General features: G+C 33.4%; 1 protein-coding gene across 5 annotated transcripts in view; it reads left to right on the top strand.

Moving 5' to 3' along the window:
- GRIA4 (glutamate ionotropic receptor AMPA type subunit 4) overlaps positions 1-15,573 on the top strand; it is a 372,806-nt gene that overhangs the window by 303,161 nt on the left and 54,072 nt on the right. For all 5 annotated transcript variants that reach the window (XM_015115585.3, XM_015115581.3, XM_077964932.1 and 2 more), the window contains 3 exons: positions 4,894-5,100; positions 10,902-11,272; positions 13,215-13,413. In XM_015115585.3, the coding sequence (XP_014971071.1) occupies positions 4,894-5,100; positions 10,902-11,272; positions 13,215-13,413 (777 nt within the window). The remainder of the gene's footprint in view (positions 1-4,893; positions 5,101-10,901; positions 11,273-13,214; positions 13,414-15,573) is intronic.

A 15,573-nucleotide genomic window follows, 5' to 3' on the forward strand; every position in this document is an offset into this window, starting at 1 on the left:
AAGATATTTCTTACCATCTCATGAACATAACAATCCTTTAAGCAAACTTTCCATAAAACCAAATGTATTCACTCCAGTATCAGAATTACGTTACAAACCTAAAAGCAATTATCCTTATCACACATGATCTTTCCAGAGCTTATGTTTTGTACTTTTTATAACATGCTTGATATTTTTTCTTCTCTATGTAAAATTCTGTAGATGCACTATACATATGTATGTGCATTATAACATACACACACATATTTATATAAAAATACTATATATATACACATGCATACAGAAATTAAAATGTATTTTCTTCCTTATAAAAAAATTAATTTTCCTCTTTCACACACATCACTCACTGAAGAGCTTATAAATCAGTTAGTTTTTAAATGATTTTGGCTACATTTAAATTTTTTCAGCCATTAGATTTACTTATTTTTTTCTGAATTGAATAATAATATCTTAATCTTCACTTTTAAGAATTTTATCTATGGGATAAATTATCTACATCCATTAAGATTTTTGGAGAAAACCAAATATCCACATAGAAAACAACATTGGTTAACACTGATCACATTATTGTAACAACTTTTAATAGTAATTGTAATAATTATATTTGTGATGTTTAGAAAATTTTGAAGCCTTTCTAATATTTTGTTTTGATAGTTCCACTTTTGCTAAATACAAATAATCCAAAAAAATTTCCTTGGTAGGAAAATTATATTTTATTGATTAAAAATCATCTTAATTAATTTACATAAATACTTCCATAAGTAAGCCCTAATGTAGCAGCTTTAAACAGAGAGTGACTTCTTTCCTGAAAAGCAGAGCAGATGTAGAACCCCATTCATCAGAGAAACTATCTTAATATAAAACTCCTGTTCATTAAGAAGAAATGTATTTTAAATAACTTTTTAAGAAATTACTGTCCTGCAAAGCATAGTAGTTGATAATAATCATAGCAGGTTATATACATAAGACAGAAATAAGAGGTTACTCTATCCTTCTGATCATTCCGTTTTTATTCAAAATCGAACACTTGGGAATTCATAAGGCTGTTTTACAAAGATATCCCCACAAATCCTCCTTAACGATTTGCCAGAATTTATTTATTACATTGAAAAGATTTTGTATTTTCTTCCCCCTTAGTAGCCCCCAAACTTTGTATTAACTCTAATATGAAGTGTTCGAAGAGCTACTTGCAGACAACTTGTCAGATTGAGCATGGAGGAAATGAAGAGGTTGGGCGAATGTTGAATATTTGCTACTCTTTTGGACTTGACATGAAAGCAAAGCAAAATGAGACACAGTCAAAGAACCAGCAGAGCTGAGCAACCATGAGCGACATTGTTCAAGGAAAGCCTAGCCGTTCTCTTCCTTTAACCTCCCCATCTCCCTGGGTGCGATCATGTCATTTCTCTTATGCTGTCTGCATCACTCATCTTGAATCTCAGTAATTGTTTATGTCCCTGGATAGGCAAAAAAATCTAACTGCATTTCTAATCAACATCTGCAGTAAGCTGAAGTCTTTTCTAGTCTTTGTTGGTTTGCTCGGCAGGAAAACAATGACCTGATGGACTCCTGCTGTCCAAAATAAAAAAGAAAGAAAAAAACTGAAAAAATGAAAGAAGACATTAAATAAATATTTTACTCATATAGACGTGGGCCTGCTTCAGAAGAGATAACCTAGCATTTGTTAATATTTACTTTCCTTTAGAAAATCTGAATCAGAATTTCTGATAAAATTACTTTATAATGATACTGCTATTTAGGAAACACTGATAGGCCAGGATATCTTTGTATTTATTTAGTGCATTCTCTATGCCAGACACTATGAGAAGAAATGGAAAGGTTTTTATCTACACTGTTTACATAGAAGATCATATGAAGAATTTCATTAAATGAATTGCATAAAAATGCAGAAATGCATTTCTTTAATCTAGTTCCCTCATTAAGTCATATGAAATCTCAATTAATGGCACATATTTTGATAAATGCAATAAGTGCTTCAAAATTTTCCAGATATTTCATTAAGTCATATGGAATCTCAATTAATTGCACATATTTAGATAAATGCAATAGTTTCAAAAATTTCCAGATATTTCAAAATTGGCTAAGCACAGTGGCTCATACCTGTAATCCCAGCTGTTTGGAAGGCTAAGGCTAGTGGATCACTTGAGGCCAGGAGTTCAAGACCAGTCTGGCCAACATGGTGAAATTCCATCTCTACTAAAAATATAAGAATTAACCGGGAGTGGTGGTGTACACCTGTAATCCCAGCTACTTGGGAGGCTGAGGCAGGAGAATCGCTTGAACCTAGGAGGTAGAGGTTGCAGTGAACTGAGATCGCACTACTATACTCTGGTCTGGGCAACAGAGCACAGCTAGACTGTCTCTCAGAAACAAAAACAAAACAAAATATCAAAATGTAGGATCAGCTCCCACCTCTTTCACTTGTTAGCTCTGTGAAATTGAACAACTGGCTTAACCTCCCTGAGTCTTCACTGTCCCATCTGCAAAGTGGGAAATGCCTACCTCAATGTGCCAGTGTCAAAAGTAAATGAAAAGACATGAAGAACTTTACATTGTGCCCAATACATAGTAAGCACTAAATAAGTAAGAGCTACCATTGTTTTTCACTACTATATTTTATTATTGTTCCCCACACCTTATACTCCTTTGCCATTATTACCAAAAAAAAAAAAAAAACAGTGACTTTCATTACAAGAGAACAAGGGGCATACTTTACTTATTTTTGTGTCCCTATCACCCAGCAAACTGCCTGGCACACAGTAGCTGCTTAATAAATGTTTGATTAAATAACAAATATGTAGCTTTTATTGAAGTAAATTGTTCATTATATAATGTAGTAGGCATTTAGCAAATTAGATTATAAATACTAGCTAGAGAAACTTGCACACACAAGCTAATACAGTAATATATGTATTTGAGTACAAAAATTCATGTGTTCAAATATTGCAGACACTTGTGAATTGACCTTCAACCGTAGTACCAAATGGAGCCTTAGCTATACCCCTTTCGAAAAACTCTTAAACTTGTTACACTTATAGATGATAGTTGTACAACCATTTCAATCTGAATTGAAGCATTTTACAAATATGTGGCTCTTGCTTTTTTCTAAATACTCTTCCATATTTTAAAATGGTTATTGTAAAAAAAAAAGAGAGAGAAAATGTAAGAATTAGCTCCTAATGACTATTAATATTCTATAGCATATTTTAGAAAATAATAATGCTTTACAACAATTCACCAACTTTATAACCACATTTATAGTTTGCTAAACTCTTTACATTTTCACAATGTTTTCCATAAGCTACTGCATAATTTTCATCTATCTAAAGAAGAGACAATTGGTTGCCTTAATTTTACGTGTGGAAGAACTTTCTACCCAATTCCAGAGTTAGAATATTCATCAAATTCAAAAAAGTTGGAGGCTTCTGGGTCATTTGACCGTGCCAACCTAAGGCAGGATTTAAGAACACAGTAGAAGGACCAATCCTGGACAACTGCCCACTGTAGAATTATTTAGGGCCTCTCTATGAGAAAATAAAATGTCCTATAATTCACATGTTTTATTAAATTTTTAACAGAGGTTCTACATTTATGAAGTACTTAAAAACAATATCAGAATTAGTGTAGGTTGCCGTGTTATTCATCCAAAGCAACTTGCCTTCTATTCTAGAGTTTTAAGAGCAAATTCAACTTCCCCAATTATGAATTTTCTGGGGAAAAAGAAAAGACTTTTATGAGAGATTACCAAATAAATGTTACAGTACAATTCTATAAAATATGAATACATGATCTCAATAATGTAGCCAAAGGTGGCCACTCCTTGACTGCAAATGACTGGGAAAACTCAGATGTGACCAGGGACTCTCTCAATATTATGTGTTCAGCAGGTCTATCTTTGTTTGGTGGCTTTAGGTGCCACTTACAAAATCAAGTGCTTTTTGCTAAAATGTCTCTTCAGTGCATGTCTTTTAATGGTTTGGTTTAAGGGTGTGTGTTGTGTGTGTGTGTGTGTATGTGTGTTTAACTGAAAACTGTAGTAATTATCAGCCACTGATAACCTTTTTCATTTTATCAGGATTTCTATCATAATTATTCATCAAATTTTCTGTCTCACTTGCTTAGAAAACTAAATGGGAATATCACCTCAAGTGTATGCTCATTACAATTGGAGGAAAATTATCAGCATCACTAGCGAAATGTTTTACAATATAACTAAAGTTCATGAAGCACAAACTATATTTAAAGCCAAAATACTGGACATTAGGAAAGCAGATTTAATGCAAATAACTATTTAAGAATTTTTAAATATTAATTCATTTTTTCTTTGAATGATAGTGTACCAAGTGCCTGCTCTGAGAAAGTCATCTTGCTAAACACTAGAGATCAAAGAAAAATGATGTAACCTTTTTCTTAAAGGAAGTCACAGTTGAATGTGGCTAAATAATATGCAGACTATGGAAACCTGTGACCCTGAATTAGTCTTTTATTAGGTGAAGCTGACTAATGAATAGTCTTTAATTTCATGAAATATTTTAGAAATACTCATTTCATTGCCAAAGAAGATAATTTATGCTTCTCTAGATAATTAGTAACTGATGCTTCTCCCATCACAGTCATAGTGCTAGGTTTTTAATACTTACTCCAATGGAAATTTAAAGATTTCCATTTTAGCATCCAATGCAAAGCAATTTAATCTCTGCTACCCATACTTACATATTCATCTGTTTTATTATTGATTTCTAGCTACACAAAATCAGTATGTATGCCAATACTAAATACAATCTTTTGTCAAATTCTGAAATTGGAAATTTACATAAGGTTTTTCAAATGTTTTATAATTTCTCCTTTACAGTTCTACTTCTCTCATTATAGGAATCCCCATATGTTATGTACAAGAAAAATCATGAAATGTTTGAAGGAAATGACAAGTATGAAGGATACTGTGTAGATTTGGCATCTGAAATTGCAAAACATATTGGTATCAAGTATAAAATTGCCATTGTCCCTGATGGAAAATATGGAGCAAGGGATGCAGACACAAAAATCTGGAATGGGATGGTAGGAGAACTTGTTTATGGGGTAAGCAAATCAACTTATTGAAGAATTTACTTACATATACCTGAAACTTCTTTTCCCTTGGGCACATAACAATTTTTAAACGTCTATTACTGTTTAATTTGCAGCTACATTCCAAGAAGCATAATCAGTGTTCAAATCTTTCTTTATTTTATTAATAATGCAATCCACAAACAATGAGAAAAACTGACACTTGATAAGATCAAAATTAGAAAGAAGATAAAAATTCAGAATATGCAGTCCTAGTTTTTTTAAATGACTTCAGGATCTGGAGTGACTGTTCTTTTAAGTTTGATGCTGCTGTGTATAGAACTACAAAACAAATATAATAGTAATCTTGTATTTGATAACTGTAGGAACAGGTTTCCTTCAACCATATAAAGATGGTCATTATTTTAGATAGTTATTTATACCTCCATTGTTTGTAATTACTCATAGATATCTTTTAAGTAATTGGTGAGGCAATCACTATATTACTTTATCCTCTATTAAATATTCATCAATAATGTCAGATTCTTACACTTCTGCTGAACACAGTAAATTTAAACTTTATGCAGTGCCGTCATTTTTTATACTAGTATACATAGCAAAACACAAAAGCTAGAATTTATTCCAAAGTAGACCTCACATGAAAGCATGTTGTGCTCCTCCCTTGAGTGTACTTGATATTGAGGGTACATATTCATAGCTGAGGGCAAATACAGCATAAATGTTCCTGCCTGAATCAGAGCAATATCAAGATCAATGTCTTCAGCTACCACTGCAAAATGTCAAAATCAAACTGGCAATTATCACATGCTAGTGATAGCATAATATTTCAGAAGTCCAGAAACCAAATCTGTAGCTCGTAGGAAACTCTATTCATCAAGTAACCATTAAAATAACATATACTTGAAATGTAATATGAAATTTCCTAAAAGCCAACTTATATTTCACCTTCAAAATGTAGTCTGATTAATCCTCACAAGACCACTTTGAAATGGAGAATTACACAGAATCATCCTTCTTCAGAAAACAATAAAGATAGAAAGATTTAGAACATAACTGAAGTCCTAGGAAGGACTCGCTTTCCAAGCCAGAACTGCAATTCAAGAGTTTCATGATTCTGCATCTTGCCTTTTAGACCATGAAGCAATGAACATTATTTGCACAGTAGAGTAAAGTAACTAAAACCTCTGCAGAATGAGGAAATTGTTTGACATTATGAAGCACCTGGTTAGTTTTATATCCATAGGAAAGAATTGCTGACTGCTTAGGTGACCCTAAATGAGAAAAAAAAAAAAGGAGTTTAAAAAAATAGCAAAATGTATTTTGCCACAGAGTTCATTGACTGTTTCATATTGAGCTTTAAATTTCAAAGAAAAGGGTTTCTAAAGCATTTGTTTTTTGGTTAATATTTTAAACTTTTGATACAGTAAGCATAACTTAGATGTTAATATTATTGAAGTTGTTAGAACTACTGTAATTCATTCCCTTTAGAAAATACTCTTGCATATTTCATCTCAAAAAATCATACTTGGATTACCAGTTAGTTATGAACAGCATAACTGACGTGAGTTACTTTCTGGGGCACTTGTTATACATCTCTTCTCTGGAGTCCCTACCCACTGGGAAACCCAGACTCACTCTTTTACAAGTGTTCTGACCACATTTCATTCAGGGCAAATTGTTTAAATAATGAAAACAAAGGATATGAAGGGAGTAGCATAATTCATGGAAAAGTTATGTCAGTCCTATACATGTCACAATAACAAAAAGTCCCAAAGTTATGCAGTTCTCAAAGAGACAAAAGATAACATAATGGCTATTAATATCATATTCATATTCATTCCTCAGCCAGTCTGCAAGTGGTTAAAGACTCCAATCTCTGATGCTTGAGTTGTCCACTCTTTTCCCAAAAGGAATCTTCTTCCGGGTCTCTTACACATTCCACAGTCTAGGTACTTTCCATTTTGGTGTCTGCAAAGTCTATACTTGTTTCTCAACTTTTTTTTGTTTGTTTGTTTGTTTGTGTTTCCTACTGCTAACACATACATGAGTGCCTGGTTCCCAGGACCCTACTAAAACTAAATCCATTCTCTTCTATAGAACAAAGCCTAATATGTCTAAATGATTAACTTTGCAAAATTATTAAATTTGGATTCATTATATTTTTTTACTTTACTCCTTGCAAACTTTGTTGCTATAACTGTAATGAACCGATTGTCTGTGAAGCATTTACATGTTATCCAACACACCATGTGTGAGACCCAGAAATCCAGAACCTCTCTCACACTCAGGTCCTTTTTGCTACCATGCCTGTGCAGTAAAGCAAGTTCACCCTGATTTCCTGCAGTGTGCTGCTTCAGGGTCATCTCCTTGGCCTCTACCACACTTGGTGTGTGTGTGTGTGTGTGTGTGCGCGCGCGCGCGTGTGTGTTAATCCAAGGGAATAATTCTCAAAGCACATTCCACTAGCAGCAGAATTACCTGTGGGAGACATTTTACACACTCAAATTTGGAAATTACTGAGAGGTCATGAAACAATGCACATGCAACATCCCCGATGTTGGCAGAGGAAGCCCATGTGTAACCTATCTCTACTAGTCTCTTTCTAGACTCTCACATATCTCTAACTTTTTGAAAGTGTCCCTCATTGGACATGGATGTCACCACCTTCATCCGATGTTCACTTTCTATGGCACTTAGTTTTCTGTTCAGAAAACACCTGTATTTCTCTTTATGTGTCTTTTTAAGGCTTCTTCCCTCACTAGTGGGAACTTATATAAATTAAAAATTTCAGAACATACCTCACAGAACAATGTAGTATGTGAAAGGAGGCATTTCAAGTAAGTGAAAAGATGTGTTATTTATTTATTCCTATTGGTAAAGGAGGATGGCAACTTGGAAAATTAACAATTTTCTAACACTTCATCATCGAAGATACCAAAAAGTGATAGGAGAATTACAGATACTAGAATAAAATACATAATATTGATAGGAAAATGATTTTTCTAAAACATGAAACCAAAGGCTAAAAACACACAAAAAATAATTTTATATGGCTACGACAAAATTTAAAACCTATGTATTGCAAGAAAAGACCTAGAATTAAGTTACGGAAACAAAACAATTGATCATTAGGGAAAAAAATTGCAACACATATGGGAAATAAAAGTGAACATTTTAAATATATTTTAAAGTGCTCACAATTTAGGAAGTTAAAAAAAATGAATACTCAATATGGAAAAGTGGGGGCAGATTATGATAGTAATACATAAAAGAACAAGTAGCTATTTGTTTTATAATAACAAATTCAAATTAGTACAAGGAGATCTAATTTCCTTCCAGATAATTGGGGAAGACAAGTAAAGATAAACAGGTCTTTTCTGAGGTTTAAGACTGAGCATGCCTTTACATAGTGCTGGAGACAGTAGAAATTTGCATAATATTTCTGGAGAAAAGCTGGGCACAGCACATTATAAGCATTAAAAAGATTATTACTGTTTAGACGGGTCATTTCATTTCTACAAATTTATCTTAAATAATTAAAACATGTGTTAGGATTTGTCCTCAAAGATGTTGCATAGCTTCACTGTTTTAAATTTTATAAAACTGGAAACAATATGAATATCCCTCAAACTTAAAAAATGATTGAGTACATTTTGATATTTTTCCAATAAAGCATTTGCAATCATTAAAACTTACTTTTAACTTGTATACTGAAATGGAAAAGTGTTCATTATATTATTTGAGAAGAGAAACAGAGTTGTAAGATGTAATGTTCTACATTATTCCTTTTTAAAAGAAATTAAAAATACTCTTCATAGAACAAAGTCTTTCAGAGTATATAGAAAGAAAAAACAAGAGTAGGTGATGGGAATAAAGATAACGTTTCCTAATAGGCTGGGTCATACTAATAAAATCATTAAAATATACTGATTTTTCTAAAGCTAGTTCACATATTACTTATGCAACAAAAATTATACACATAATGATAGCTATGGGGAAAGTAATAACCTTCCAGCAATGGTCTGAGTCTTGTATATATGGGCTTTTATGATGTGAACAAAGTTTATTCCCTCTTAAAGGCATATGTGGTCAATTCTCCGTCACCCAAGGAGACGTGACTAAAACGTACCTTCCCCATTCTTACCCCGCAGTTGCCCTTGTATCAAGCCCTTGGCCACTGTATAGAACCAGGAGTCCGAGGATATGTAAGAGTCATTGTAAGAGTGGCAGCCTCTATGTAAGAATTTGTATGTCTGAGCATGTTTCTGGTTCCATTTTAACGTCAAGTATATTCCTTTTAAAATAAATTATCAAAACTCCCTTTTATTTGTAGATCATGTGATAGTTTAGTTTTTGCACTACACTTGATTCCAGGTGATTTTAGAGGTGGGGTGATTTACACTCTACACCTTATTTCACTTGATTTTAGAGGTGGTGGTGATCTAACAGAAGCAGCCCAGGCTCAAATCCCAGAGCTGCCATGATGTGTGAATCTCCCTTCTCTGAATCTCAGTTTCATCATCTAGACAATGATAAGTATACGATTCTTATGAGGACTAAAAGAGAAGCTATTCAAAATATTTTTTTTTTTTTTTTTTTTTTTTTTTTTTTTTTTTTTTTTGAGACGGAGTCTCGCTCTGCCGCCCAGGCTGGAGTGCAGTGGCCGGATCTCAGCTCACTGCAGGCTCCGCCTCCCGGGTTCACGCAATTCTCCTGCCTCAGCCTCCCCAGTAGCTGGGACTACAGGCGCCCGCCACCTCGCCCGGCTAGTTTTTTGTATTTTTTAGTAGAGACGGGGTTTCACCGTGTTAGCCAGGATGGTCTCGATCTCCTGACCTCGTGATCCGCCCGCCTCGGCCTCCCAAAGTGCTGGGATTACAGGCTTGAGCCACCGCGCCCGGCCTATTCAAAATATTTAAATCAGCATCAGATCAGCATCGGCCACAGAATCCCTTAATAAATGCTCACTATTACCTTATTAAGGCTTCCAATAAATAATCACAATAACATTATGAGGTAAACAGGGAAAAAGTATCCTCATTTTACAGCTATAGAAACAAGCTCAGAAAAATTGCTCAAAATCACAGAACTCTGAAAATGGAGGCTAGTGCCTTATGATTATAATATCTGAGAAATGAATCTACTGTTTTTCAAAATCTTTTTTTTTAATGAAGGTGGAGAAATCAAAATATGTGAATAGCAAGAAATAAATGCCAATTTCCAGATTTGTGTGTGTGTGCTGAATTGGAAAATATCATCAAACAACGCATTTTCTTTTATCATACAAGCACAGGCTTTATGATCTGTTTTCTCATAGCTGGAAAGGCATAAAAAAGAAAAGACTGTTTGAAATTTGCAAGTCATAATATTAAGGGATGGCCAAGTAATGAATCAGTGGCAATGCTCCAAATGAAACAGAAAAGGCTGCAACATAGCAGCGTTCCTGGCCAGGAAATTCACAAATTCAGCCATATGGAAAGATTGTCAAGTCTCCTCTGCAGTGTCCCAGATCCTTAAAGACTAATACAGTAATTTGAGTTCAACTTATTTTTGCTTATCCACTCTTTTTCTATTTTCTTTCCTTTTATCTAATTACTGGAACCTATAAAAATGTTTTGTGCAACTTAAGTAATATCTTATGAAAAAATTTCTATTCATTTTCGTATCTATCACTAGTCTTATTCATTTTTGGCACTCCAAAAATAAATGTAGAATAAATGCATGACTGGTTAGCTTTAAATGGATCATTCCAATGCTAATTGCTTCATGAAATTCATTAACCTATGTGTCTCCATGTGTTTTTTCTCTTATAGAAAGCAGAGATTGCTATTGCCCCTCTGACAATCACTTTGGTACGAGAGGAGGTCATTGACTTTTCTAAACCCTTCATGAGTTTGGGCATATCTATCATGATCAAAAAGCCTCAGAAATCCAAACCAGGAGTGTTTTCCTTCTTGGATCCTCTGGCCTATGAGATTTGGATGTGCATAGTCTTTGCCTACATTGGTGTCAGCGTGGTCTTATTCCTAGTTAGTAGATTTAGTCCATATGAGTGGCACACAGAAGAGCCAGAGGATGGAAAGGAAGGACCCAGCGACCAGCCTCCCAATGAGTTTGGCATCTTTAACAGCCTCTGGTTTTCCCTGGGTGCTTTTATGCAGCAAGGATGTGACATTTCACCCAGGTTAGTTTCAAATCTCTTAAGTTCTTCACCAATTTCCCAGTAATTCTAAATGTTGTGCAAATTATCTCTCCACATGTTCTTTTCCTGAAGACAGAGGACTATTTGAAACACAGGAAAGACTTGCAATTCCCAAATAGCAGTTTCTTCCAAATTAGCACAAAATGTGGATATATCATAAACATTAACTTTCTCAATAGCAAAGAAACTATGCAATCTATCAGAACTCTCAAAAATCATTTAGTATTAATATTTCATTCACTAGTTTGACAAATGGAAACTGAAACCTAAATTGTAGAATAGGAATTCATTTCCACTTTGTTTCCTTTTAAAAAACAAACACTTTTGCTATTATTGCAATTTTTTCCTATTATTGTTGTTGTTGCTCATTTTCAGAAATTAATGTTGGACTTAATTCTCATCTCACATAGCTTAAGGGAGATACCTGGAACCTGAGTCAACATAGTAGGTACCAGATATACATTGTTTTATATAGCAATGAATAAATTAGCTAAGCAATAGGCAAGAAGCCAACCATGCAAACACTATGCTAGTTTTATGGAATGTTTTTCACTATCTGTGGAGTCATGGCTCCCTTCCTTTGAATACCAATAAGATATAATTTAACCATTATATTCACCAAAAATGCAACCTTCTTTTGCAAGAAAAAATACCTTATTTTTCTCATAAAGTAGCTGAAGGTGTGAAAAGTACTTGCTTTAATTGTTGACTATATATTAGCATCACAAATATATAGATTTCTTCCTTTTTAGAAATGTATGCTTTCTCAAAAAAGAGACATTTGGGGCACAATGCAATTTGTGTTTCTTAAGACCTAGGAAAATTATAAATATGCCTAAATTCCAGTAACATAGGAATCTGACTCGAAAACTTTCAATTAAAGAACTAAACAGAAATCAAAGTAAATCAAGTAATGGTTTTTAAAAGCCAGGAGTAAGCAAATATTAAGTTAAACCCAATAGGTGTCTCTTTTATAATCACAAGTATTATAATAAGGGAGTATTTTAGCTTTGTAAATGCCATGAAAAATATGAAATCATTCTTCAAGTTTTCAAACAAATGTTTTACAACAATTTGCCACAGGAATTTTAAGTAGTTTGATGGTTACGATAAGTGAGTTCAATGATGAACATTCTCTGAATTTTTTTACTCACCCCCTTCTCACATTTGCTCTGCACTCATACTCACCCACACATCCTTGATACCAGAGAAAGAGTGAAGAGAGAAAATCATATATCAGTGTGTAAAGATGCTTTGAGACATGGTTCAACCTCCACTTAGCTCAGGAGTAGACTATCAAGCAAACAAACAAAAAATCCTCAACTATGGTCACTTCAAGACCAATTCTAGACCCTCATCTCACCTTGGCCTAAGTTCCATCATCCTGGCAGGGCTCTGACTGAAGGTAAAAACAAGTTCTCTCCTTTTGTCTCAGAAAGGTATCTACCAACTTGCATCAAATCTAAGACCCCAGTCACTGTTCATATGTATTGCTACTCTATGTACCACAAAGAGAGAAATAATGCTGCCAATTAAACCATGATACTATATTTTATCTCATCAACCATAGGCTGCATCCTAATTTCAGAGATGCTAAGAAATGAGGGCAGGAGATTATTAATGAATTCAACTAAGTATTCCCCTTACACAGCTGAAGAAAAGCTATTAAGTTTTACATTTCTACCATATTCTTTAAACAATAGAAAGGAAATGGTTGTCATATTTTCAGTGGCATTTATATATTAAATACACCATAGAAGATATCAGATTATACAGAAATCTAGAATCATTCTTGAGTAGACTCTCAGAAAATAAAACAATACTTGCAATCATGATTTTTAAATGTGCATGGTGAATTGATGGTATTTCTTTTCTTTATGTTGGTTAGAGAAAGGAAAATGTGCATTATTTTATCCATGTTTAGATCCCTCTCAGGTCGAATTGTTGGAGGTGTTTGGTGGTTCTTTACACTCATCATTATATCATCTTACACTGCTAACCTCGCTGCTTTCCTGACGGTTGAGCGAATGGTCTCTCCCATAGAAAGTGCAGAAGACCTAGCCAAACAAACAGAAATTGCCTATGGAACACTGGATTCAGGGTCAACAAAAGAATTCTTCAGAGTAAGTTAAGGGAACAACTAACAATGAAATGTTTATCATTTTGAAATTCAGGCAATTTTTACAACAATTATATCATGGGCTTTAGCTATTATAAGGTTTACAAACACAATGGTAATAGCTACGTTTAAGGCTAGTACTTCTAACTGGATTTTATAATCACTTTAATTTGCAGAAGGTAATTGACTTAGTCATATTGCAAGAGGAACACTCTCTAGGGAGTAGTAACAATGAAAAGGTAATTAAAACAATTTTATAACATAATTTATCCAAAACATTCCAATGTTGATAATGCTATGATAATATTGGATCTGGTAAGACTGGATTTATGTATGATTTTGGGCTGATAGCATAAAAATGAAAACTTGACTTTTGAAGAATACATTCAACTTGCTGCATTTGAAACACAAAACCTTAATTGCAGATTATACTACTTATATGAGTTATATTATTCTATAATCTATTCTGTAACAATGAACTTCACAGCAACATATTTGCTTTCTCACAAGGTAATAACAGCAAGAACTTTTCCATTCTAGGCACCTCTCTAGGACATTGTATGGCATTTAGTTTGTGCTGATTTCTCTGCTTTGCAGATAAAAATTTTCCAATTGATATAACTGCATTACATATATGGATACCTGTATAATTGCATTATATATATGGATGTAATTGCATTGTATGTCCCTTTGACCTTCCATCAGAACAATAGAGGTTTTCTTTTAGGTTTCTTTAGTGTTTGTTCCATTATGGGGATGAATTCTTTTTATCAAAAAATCCTTTTTCTACTCATTTTAAATCCACAGCTATATGCTTGGTAATGTCTGATAACAGATAGGCATGCATTTTGTGACTTCAAAACCCCAAAATTAAAAAGTTGCCAGAGTGACTTTTTTATGAATATTGAACTAGGTGAAAACGAACACTTTTTATATTTGTGTCAATTGTTTAAACACTAGAATATGTAATAGCATAGAAGACAGAACATACATTTTATTACTTTCTAAGCTTTTGTGTGAAAGTAATAATAGTTCTTTGTTTGTGCCTACATACAGGACTTGAGAGATTACATTTCCATTTTAAATGTATTTATTTATAATCTTCTCACTCAATTCGGCTTAATAATTATAAACAACAAAATGTGCTACTCCTTAGGCCAGCTTTAACTTTTGTATACTTGAATTTCTGTAAGATATTTATCCTTTTTAAAGAAAATTGATTATAGTATCCTAATATACTTTAGATGTTTACATAATATCATAGCAAGAGCAAATCACTCAAAAACTCAAACCCATCCTTGGGCATTGTTTAGAAAAGAAACCAGACAATGAACAATGTACTTGTCAACAATTTGGAGTATTATTATATATAATCTAAAATGTATAAGTTAATTACAAAACACAGATTTTCTTAAAACTGTAAGTAATATTCATGACAGTAGATTTGATTAACAATAATCTATGGATAAAGCTAATTAAACAAACTTTTTTTAATTTACCTAGCACATCCCTATTTCTACAGCTTAATAATAGAAACATTACTACTCTAATGTATTTTAGCATAATTTCAGTACCATGCTGTCAGTTTATAACTGCTCCCATCCATAAGTAAGCAGGTAAAATTTAATGATTTCGCCTAAAAATCACTATGTATATGCATCAAAATAAAATACAAGTTTGTGCTATCATTTGCACTTTACTGAAAATTGATGACTGTCATTTAAATAAAGACATTATTTGCAGGCTCATCGTTCTGCCTTGAGTGATAAAGGGAAGAAGAAATGCTATACTGATTCCCTGAAAATATTTCAAATGTAACTCACTGTAAAGCTCTTTAGCATTAAGCACACTGAAAATGTTCATTTCTAATCTTTATAAAGTTAAAAACGCTTAAATTCAAAGAACTGGTGAGGTAGATAAGAGAATATATTAAGAGAAATATAAGAATGGGGAAACCTGCTTCCTAGATTTATGGAGTCTTCCATACAAACTGTGCAAGCACCATTCCTTGTTTCCTTTCTCTCCAATCCAACTTCAGTTTTTAAATTGGAAGATTTTTATAATATAGGTATCTATTGTTGCAGAACATTCGGAACTCTAATGGGACAAGAAAATAATTTCCCCTGGCAGCACGCTTTTAGGAAAGCATAAATTTGGGTTCTTT

This window comes from Macaca mulatta, chromosome 14 (assembly GCF_049350105.2).
Source record: "Macaca mulatta isolate MMU2019108-1 chromosome 14, T2T-MMU8v2.0, whole genome shotgun sequence".
NCBI lineage: Eukaryota > Metazoa > Chordata > Mammalia > Primates > Cercopithecidae > Macaca > Macaca mulatta.